This window comes from Cimex lectularius, unplaced genomic scaffold (assembly GCF_000648675.2).
Source record: "Cimex lectularius strain Harlan isolate CLEC.00 unplaced genomic scaffold, Clec_2.1 scaffold57, whole genome shotgun sequence".
NCBI lineage: Eukaryota > Metazoa > Arthropoda > Insecta > Hemiptera > Cimicidae > Cimex > Cimex lectularius.
In genome coordinates, this window is record NW_019392642.1 from 465,557 (window position 1) to 475,130 (window position 9,574).

Consider the following 9,574-nt stretch of genomic DNA (forward strand, 5'->3'; position numbering starts at 1 on the left):
GGTATTTCCAGCATTTAAGTGAAAATTTGGTGTAATTTAAACAAGAAGGAGGTCTTTAATAAATATTGAAAACAGTAAGCGTCCTAAAATTGCACCTTGTCGGACGCCAGACTTAACAGGAAAGTCAGATGAGAGTTTGTTATTAGGTAGTTTGACAACTTGTTTATGACCTGACAAATAAAAGGATATTAATTTAGAACTAGTTTAAAACAGTGATTTTACAAAATAATATGTTTGATTGCAAAGACATTTTGAGATTGCAGTTTTCCAATCAATATATATCAATTGTTTGGATAATTTCATAGTTTTATTAATTCCATCCAAAACGCAGTGGTTGTACCGTAAATTTTAAAAATCGAGCGCTAATTACAAGTAGGAGTTATCAAATATATAATATTGTAAAGTTACTAAAATTACAAAAAATTATTTGTGATTATTAGTATAGTGTATTAATTTATTAAATAAATATTAATGTATTTAGAATTCTGAGAAGAGTTTAGTGAAATAAAGTAAATTAACTACATGTTATGTTGTATGATGATGTGTAGTTAACAGTATCGATACTTAGCAAAGTTAATTTAGTAGTTTAAATAACATGATTCACAACCTTTCACGAATATCGTATTTAATTTATTTTTGTTTGAATAATTTTTTAAATTTTGTGTTAGGATGAAAATGAACATATAAATAATTTTCAATTGTGAAATCGAACTTTTTCAGTTTGAAGTATCGATGGGACGGACATTGGAAGTTTGGGACGAGAAAACGCGAGCTGCCTTCCAAGTGTGACGTCACCTCGATTCCCTTCGTTCGTGGGGTCTGACTAGTGGTATAATCTTTGGTCAAGAATCTAAGCGAATTCTTTATTATTTTTCGTCATGGTAAGAAAAACAATTCACTTTTTTATTGTTACCAGTTTTTTCGAGTTGTTAATAATTGTTGAAAATATATTTAAACCAATTTATTCCGTCGTGGCGTTTTCGGCTCCACGTGTTCTTGTCGGTTTAATTACCAGAGGAATAAAACATTGCCTATTAAACAATACATTTTTTATTCGTGTTAATTTTACAGCTTTATTTGATTTCTTAAGCCAAAGTTATTAACAGGATTTATTTATTTGTTAATTTGCTGTACATCGCGTTCTCGATTCTTAACCTTAACAGCCGTCTGTGTCAGGTTCGAGGAAATCGAGATGTTTTTACATTTTATTTTTTGCTTAGTTGTTGGCGTGTAAAAGACAATTTTTTAAAATATAACCCGCTCCAGTCCTTATCACCAATTGTTTATAATTATTATTTAATTACTATTTTGTTATGAAATACGATGTCCCATTAAAATTAGGTGAGTTATTTAGCGACCGGTTGTCCGGTAATTTGTTGCAGTAGCGAGGAACGATCTGGAAACATTTTAGAACATCTTTTTAATTTTTTTACCGACGTTTTTACTTTTATTCGGGTCATCTTCAGGTCCTGTGTGAATTACAAAACTTACATCGACTGGGAAAAAATACAATACAGAATTTAACTTCTTTCATCCTCGCTTTCAGTTCATACATAAAGTTGTAACATAACAAAGTCCTGTACCTAGACACATGTTATATGACAAATAAATGGCACACTAACTTCAGAATTGTACCAAAAACCAATGAAAATGAAAAGATCGCTGCCTCAATAATACATCACACCACCTCTTACACACAATAATAAGCACAGCTAAAGGATTAGATAACTAAAAACTTAATTAACAGGATCATAACTCTATACAGAACACATTTCGATTCTATTACACAAAACCAATCCGTTGTACATGTCCATTACATTCATCCACACACAAATTAAGTACATCTTTGTTCATTTGCTATACATCGTGTACTCGATTTTTAACCTTAACAGCCATCTGTGTCAGGTTCAAGGAAATCGAGATGTTTTTAATAATACCTCACAACCCCCTACACACAATAATAAACAGCTAAAGGACTAGATTAGCTAAAAACATAATTAACAGGATCATAACACTTCACAAACAGTATATACAGAACACATCCCGATCCAATCACCCAAAACCAACCCAATATACATGTCCATTACATTCATCTGCACATTGTCACACAAATTAAGTACATCACTCTCCTTAGATCAGATTAAAATAGCCTTCAAACACCACAAAACAGTACATACACCTTCGTCCAAAGTCAAAGACCAGCTTACAAATCTGATGTAATTTATAAAATTAATTGTATGAACTCTGCAGTTACATACATATTACATCGCAATATTGGAAAAACGGAAAAGACAAACACATCTATGTCTGAAAAACATCAAAAATTAATCCCACAGCATTGGCCACACACCATTTTGAAAAAAAAAAAAAACAACACAACACAACTTTGATTTTGACAAAATACAAATTTAAATTAAGTCGACTGTTAGATAACTCGAATCTCAGGGGGAAATTAAAAAAAAAAAAAAAAAAAAAAAATGAATTATCAAGTTTTTCAACTAATTTAGGTTTGAGTTATTGAGCCAGTAAATCCACTTGTTGCATAATACTTATCCCTATTTTTTTAAATAGTAGATAAAGTGTTTGTCGGTGTGCCAAATTCTTTGCGATGTCATGGTTTTTTTCCTTAATGCCTTCATCTAACACCTTAATAATCTTCCGTTTCTCCTCCATGCTTAACGTCTTACAATGACGTTTCACAGACTTTTTGTGTACACAAATGAACAAACACGTAAATTAGAATAAGTTGAAAAAAAAAGTCCTATAAGTGTGAAATGTTACTTGCTGTCTGGTGTAGGGTTATTAAGAGAGCGGGAGAAAATGGAGACCAGAGAGGAGCCCATCAAGTAAAGAAAGTCTAATTGAGGTTTTCATTTTGAAATGTTTAATTTATAGAAGTAAAAATGTGGGCAAACACTGTAGGAAAACAAGGGAGATTTGAAAAAAAATCGAGTTTTCGAGGTTCTAATTCTTGATAACTAGACAGTAGGGAGTAGTCAGTAAAGCAGTGGTTGACAGTTCGTCACGGATCAATTACAGTTTAGAGTTAGTCATTCCTTTCTGAATTTTTAAGCAGTTAATAAATATCTTGAAATGTGAAGACCTGTATTATTTTTATTGCCCCAATGATGAATTCAGAAGAATGGGAAATCATGAGGACTGATTGACTTTTTGTTTATACCTCTAAAATATCCATTCAGTCCTCAACTTATGGCATATAAATTATAAATATAATTTAATAATATTTAATTTAACAAAATATAAATTTAATACAATATAGGATACTGATGATGGCTATAAATTCCTGAACTTCCAAATAAATGTAAATAAGTAATGTATTTACTTTTTATTAAAAAAAGGAAACGTTTTCTAACATAAACCAAAAAATTTAAAGGATAAATTAGTCTTAAAAATTCCTTATTTTTTAAACACCTTTGTAAATAATTTACAAAATAAGAAATAAATTTTTTAAATTATATTTATGTTTTTGAGACAAAAGAGTGTCACATACATTGAATTTGTGTCATATTTATTTAAATTTAGATTCTGAACACTGAACATAGTCTGTAGTAACGTGACCCTTGGGTGCAGATTGTTGATGTAGTCCTATGCTGTTAAAATAGCCTGAAGTTTCAATTTAATATTTTCTCTTTGTATTTCCATACATCACTTTTAATTAATACTATTTAGTATGATGTTAATTCAATCATTTTACACCAATTTTCAGATTCCGCCTTCAGTAAGGCCTCATGTCACTGTATATAGTGACAAAAATGAGCCGACCGGGACTGTAGTGAACCTTCCCGCAATCTTCACTGCACCAATTAGACCAGATGTGGTTAACTTTGTACATCAAAACATTGCAAAGAATCACAGACAGGCATATTGTGTCAGTGCCGAAGCCGGTAATAATATTCATGATATTGTTGTGCATTAAAAAAAGTAGTGTTTTGGCTCAGTTATTTTGTTTTAAACGTAATTTAAGGTCATCAAACATCTGCTGAGTCGTGGGGTACCGGTCGTGCGGTAGCACGTATCCCCAGGGTTAGGGGTGGTGGTACCCACCGTTCTGGACAAGGTGCATTTGGCAACATGTGTAGGGGTGGTAGAATGTTTGCCCCAACTAGACCTTGGAGGAGATGGCATAGAAGCGTAAACGTTAATCAGAGACGTTACGCTATTGCCTCTGCTGTTGCTGCAACAGGAGTTCCTGCTCTTGTCATGTCTAAAGGTGAGTGTAATCCAATTCAATTTAATTACTTTTGCTTAGGAATTATAAATTTTATTTTAGAATTTATTTTACTAGTTAATAAACATATTATATGCCTTGACAGTTCATCCTACTCTTAATGTCATTAAAAAATATTACAATTTAAATTTTATTAAATTACAAGTATTTTAACATATTATTTTTATACTGAAAATCAAAACTTTTTCAGGCCATGTTGTAAACAAGGTTCCTGAGCTACCATTGGTTGTTTCTGATAAAGTTCAGGGATACAAGAAGACAAAGGAAGCAGTCGCTTTTCTTAGAAATGTCAAAGCTTGGCAAGACATAAAAAAGGTTTACAAATCAAAGAGATTCCGAGCCGGTAAAGGTAAGATGCGTAATAGGAGGCGCATCCAGCGTAGGGGTCCTCTCATTGTTTATGCACGCAATCAGGTACATATATTTATGATTAAAAAAAACATGAATTGCTATTATTAACACTTATGTTTTAGGGGCTTGTTCAAGCTTTCAGGAACATACCAGGGGTAGATTTGGTTTGTGTCTCAAGATTGAACCTCTTAAAGCTTGCTCCTGGTGGGCATGTAGGACGATTTGTAATTTGGACACAGGCTGCATTCCAACAATTAAATGAACTTTACGGAACGTGGAAAAAGGGTGCTACCTTGAAATCAGATTATAACCTGCCTCTACCAAAAATGACAAATACTGACCTTTCGAGGCTTTTCAAATCCCAGGAAATAAAGAGTGTGTTGAAACCACCAAAGTAAGCATTTTCAGTATATTTTTATTGGTCAAATTTTCAATTGCAGCAAAATAAAATAAATTTGTTACAGGAAGAAGATAATGAGAAGCGTGAAGAAATTGAATCCTCTTCGCAACACAAGGGCTATGCTTAAGCTCAACCCTTACGCTGCTGTTTTAAAACGAAAAGCCATTCTTGACGGTCAGAAAAGGAGACTTACACAAGCTGTTAAGGAAGCTTCAAAAGAGGATGGGGTAAAAAAAATCAAAAAGATCTATTTTAATTTGTTTAAAACATAATTTAAATTACAGGTTCCTCTCACACCAATGCAACAGAAGCACTTAAAGATGTTGGAAAAGCGCAAGGAGATGATTAAAAAAGCTTTAGCGGCCAAACCCAAGAAAGTTAAGACTCCTAAGGCGAAGAAAGAATCTTCTGATGGCAAAACAAAGAAGTCAACTCCGTCTAAACCGGCAGTGACCAAACAGGAGAAAAAATGATTTTGTATTGTAAATTTTGACCATGAATAAAATGTCATGATCGAACTTTTGTACTTATTCATTTTGATGTTTTTACCAATTTGTCTTACAAACTCGTTATTTCAAAAACATTACTTAACATAATCAGACATACGGTATTGCCGAATGCCGATTGCCGCTGAATATTTGCCAAATCTAGAGATGCTCATCTTGGCATTCGCCAAAAAGCATGCTTACATATACACATATGCTGTGTTTGTATAATAACCTCCTAGTTGTTGAAGAAACAGAAAATACGTATTTGCCAAATACCGTGAGTCCTAAACTTACTACAAATCGTGATGGAAAACAGAGAAACTGTCATTTCTGCAGCTGTGGTTACTATTTTGTGAAGTGGCTACGATCTAATTGAAAAAAATATATTTAGTTATATATTTTATACTTTTAATTATTGCTTTATTTATAAAACAATTTATGTAGCTGTGTAAGAGCTTTCCAAATTATTGGTTCTGTTTTGTAAACATCGAGAAACTTCAAAACTGTTGCATTGGGCCAATCCTTTCTTAATAAAAAACTTGTTATTGTGTAAATTAATACATCTATACTAGTTAGCAATGGTTTATTAATGAAAAATAAATAGTATTAAATAGAGGGATACAATTACTGTTGATTTTGATATGGTTGAAGGAACGAACATTTACAGTTGATTCCTGAATGTGTGGATGGTTTACTTCACGAATATTTGTTCCTTTCGAAGCGGACAAGAAAACCGACAAAAATCCGAGCACCTGGATATTGTTGTTCAGCGAGTAGTCGAGCAAACATCCACACTAGTCGGGATTCGGCGCGAACATTTGAATTTGGTGAATACCGCATGTCTCAAGCTGCCGGATGGAACCAAAATTTTATAAATTCTGTGTGTTTGTTTTGTTGTGCCTGATTCTTTTTTATTTTCAGTGAGCCGGGAAGTTGCTTAGGAAAGGGGGTAAAACGAGTATATAAACAGGTACCATTCCCTTTCTTGGTGGTTTTTCGCGTGAAAATCAAGGACACGCACCACAAGTAGAATATACATTCTGATCTCTCACTTGCTACCAAAGAAAAGAAAGATGTGATAGAGAATAATATTCAAATTATCAATAATGTGTAATAATTATATTTAAAAAATACATAATGCATGATCTTTGTTATATATATAGTTCAATTAGTTTTGAAGACAGAATCTTTATTTGATTTTTTATTGCATCTCATGGTGGACCACACTGTTACGCATTGTCTTCCATTGCTCGAGGTCGAAATGGAAGTAGGAATAGGATTGGGTTGTCCAGAAAATATTACAAGGTTTCTGGTTATAAAAAAAATAATAATTTTAAACATTTTTTATTAATTCAAATACCTTCCATCACTCTCATACACTTCTCGCAATGTGATGGCAGCTTCTCCAAACCCTCTGAATAGAATTTTGAGTCTATTATTCATTTCTGTAAATGCATTTTCTAACAACTTTTAAACAATAAAAAGGAAATCAATGTACAACGTTGTCCAGGTGTCTATGAAATGTAAAAGTTTTGGCTGAATTGTGTGAGAGAGACCTATACAATTTTAATGATGTAAAAAGAGGCAAAGTGGGGGGGGGGGGCACGTTTCAATAGCATTTTTCTGTTTAAGAATTCATGCCATTTTATATATAATTGGAAATAGAAACGTTTTTCTACAAAATAAGCCTAATTTGAGATTTGTAAATCATTTCTACCAGCACTTATTTCAATCTAGAAGTCTACTTTATGTTTTTTGTTCGGATTAAAATTGTGAAAGATTGTATCTTGTAAGGGGATTGTATCTTTTTTTGTATATATTAAACAGATATTTAATACCAAACGAAAAAAAAGGAGTTACGGAAGTTTTTTTATTATAACATCTCAGGAGGCAGCGAGAGCAGTGGGATTGTGCGATCTGAAAATTATATGTTCAAAATGATGAACGTTGCTGCTTCAATGATAATGCCAAATAGATTGAAGCAATTCTTTGTTTATTTAACAATTAACAGAGAAGGTACACCGATGCTTTGGGAGCAATTTATAGACAAATTAAGCGAACACTCTAATAAAGCCAAAGGTCGTGGGTTTGAATCCTGCATATGACACTACCTTTTCCATTTCAACCAAAACCTTACATAAAAAGATTGATTAATTGAAAAAACTGTAATAAAGCTTCTGCGCTGTCCATCATTTGAGATCTGATTGAAAATGAAGGAATGACAATGAAACTATATGCCTTCCTGAAAAAATTGATAACTGGAAAATCTGAAAGAAATTGCCGTCAATAAAGATGTACAGAGTTATAAGGGGCATTTATGAACAAATGTATTAAAAAATGAATACAAATCGGTCAAAAGTTTCTGGTAACATTAAATTGGCCGTGACTGAGGAATGAGTAGATCTCAAAATGTTCTTTGTTGATGGACCTGAGTTGACATTTTTATACGGATACATTTCTGCAGATATTTTGGCAAAGAAGTTACAACCAATGCTTGGACAGGAATAGCAGCAGTTCTTCTCCCATATGGACAGACAGGACATAAACCATTCGGGTTACTGTTAAATTAGTTGAAGACCTTATCACGCAAAATGAAACGGGTACTCCAAGAAAAAGATATTTTCATCTGGGATGAAGCATGATTCCCCAAACTGTATTAGCCACTAACAACAGGACATTTAGAGATGTTTTTAATGACGACTGTGCATTTGCTGGGTAAATTTTTATACTGGTCGTGACTTGGCAGGTTTTATGTCATAAAAAAGGAGGTAGGAGAGAAATTTATAAAGCATTCTTAAAAAAATAATTTGATTGGATTATGGATTAGTTTTCAACAATGTAAATTGACATAGAATATGCGTGCGGATGGAGATTCCATTGAATTCTCAGATTGGCCATTAGATAGAAATAATATCAAACAAAAAACCTGAAATACTCTAGGAAATGTTATGTGGTAATTTAATTGAAGAGTTTTATCTATTAAATTTATCTGAGGAAGAAATGAAGAATAATGGCAATGTTAGCTTTTAGAAGTGATGAAGTGAAAAAAATTAATCTTCTTATTGTCAAACGACTATCAGGGGAAATTGATAAGTGTATTTCCATAGATCATGCTGAGTCGCTAGCGAGTGAGAAAGTCGACAATGCATATTTTAACACTTTACAGTATCCCATTGAATATTTACAATCAATGATGCCTTCGGGTTTGCCTCCCATAGAACTGCACTTAAAAGCAGGATGTATAGTCATGCTATTAAAAAATTTATGCATAGGGGAAGATTTGGGTAATGGGAAAAATTGATAGGACGATAATACACTGCGAAATATTAACTGAGAGTAAAAAGGGAGATGTGCATATCCCTCGAATATATTTAGACATGGGGAGAAATGCCTTTTGTTTTGAAACAGTTGCAATTCCCAGTCTTCTAGAATTTGTTATGACCATAAATAAGTCACAAGGACTAAGTTTTGAGAAAATATGTTTGATTATAAATTCAAAAAACACATTGTTTACAGTACATGGACAATTTTACAACCCTGTTCAGATGTATGGCAAAGATTAACATTGAAATAAACGCAAATTAAAAGAAAACTGCATGGAAAATATTGTTTTCAACGAAGCATTGGAGTAGTGTACAAATTATTTTTTGCCTGCCAAAAATCGAGAGGTGCAGAAGTTGTCTAGCTTATTACTTGGAGTTGCTCTTTTTGACTTATTTAAAAAGAAAAAAACAAAAAACAACATGATATAAAACTAGCAGGGGGTTCACTCATCAACCAAATACCAGCTTTTTCGTGATGGTATGAGAGTGCAATGAAAAATAAGGGAGCAGTGAAGCCCACTGGTGAATTTTTGAGCTTCAACGAAAGCAATTCTTTTAATTCTTGTAATCTGCTCCTGCAGTGTAGATCAAGTCTTTTTTTTTAATGCAAGCAGAGATAAAAATTATTATTATTTCATTTCAACCAAGACCTTACATAAAAAGAATAATTAATTGAAAGAAGTAATTTGGTCAATTAGACCACTAAACATAATGGATTATTATTAATGAAAAGAAAACCAGTTTTGAAATAAAATGTATTTAT

The 9,574-nt window shown here is 32.6% G+C and overlaps 1 protein-coding gene across 1 annotated transcript; it reads left to right on the forward strand.

Annotated features, from left to right (window-relative positions):
- Nucleotides 1-757: 757 nt before the first annotated feature.
- LOC106661963 (60S ribosomal protein L4) lies at nt 758-5,519 on the forward strand. Its single transcript, XM_014385746.2, has 7 exons — nt 758-881; nt 3,728-3,905; nt 3,986-4,231; nt 4,440-4,663; nt 4,723-4,994; nt 5,065-5,227; nt 5,285-5,519. Exons 1-7 carry the CDS (start codon nt 879-881, stop codon nt 5,471-5,473), a joined length of 1,275 nt encoding a protein of 424 aa, XP_014241232.1. The 5' UTR covers nt 758-878; the 3' UTR covers nt 5,474-5,519.
- Nucleotides 5,520-9,574: the final 4,055 nt, after the last annotated feature.

Coding starts and splice junctions, on each gene's coding strand:
- LOC106661963 (XM_014385746.2), top strand. Junction 4,232..4,439: donor TGCTCTTGTCATGTCTAAAG/GTGAGTGTAATC, acceptor AAACTTTTTCAG/GCCATGTTGTAAACAAGGTT. Junction 4,664..4,722: donor TTGTTTATGCACGCAATCAG/GTACATATATTT, acceptor CTTATGTTTTAG/GGGCTTGTTCAAGCTTTCAG.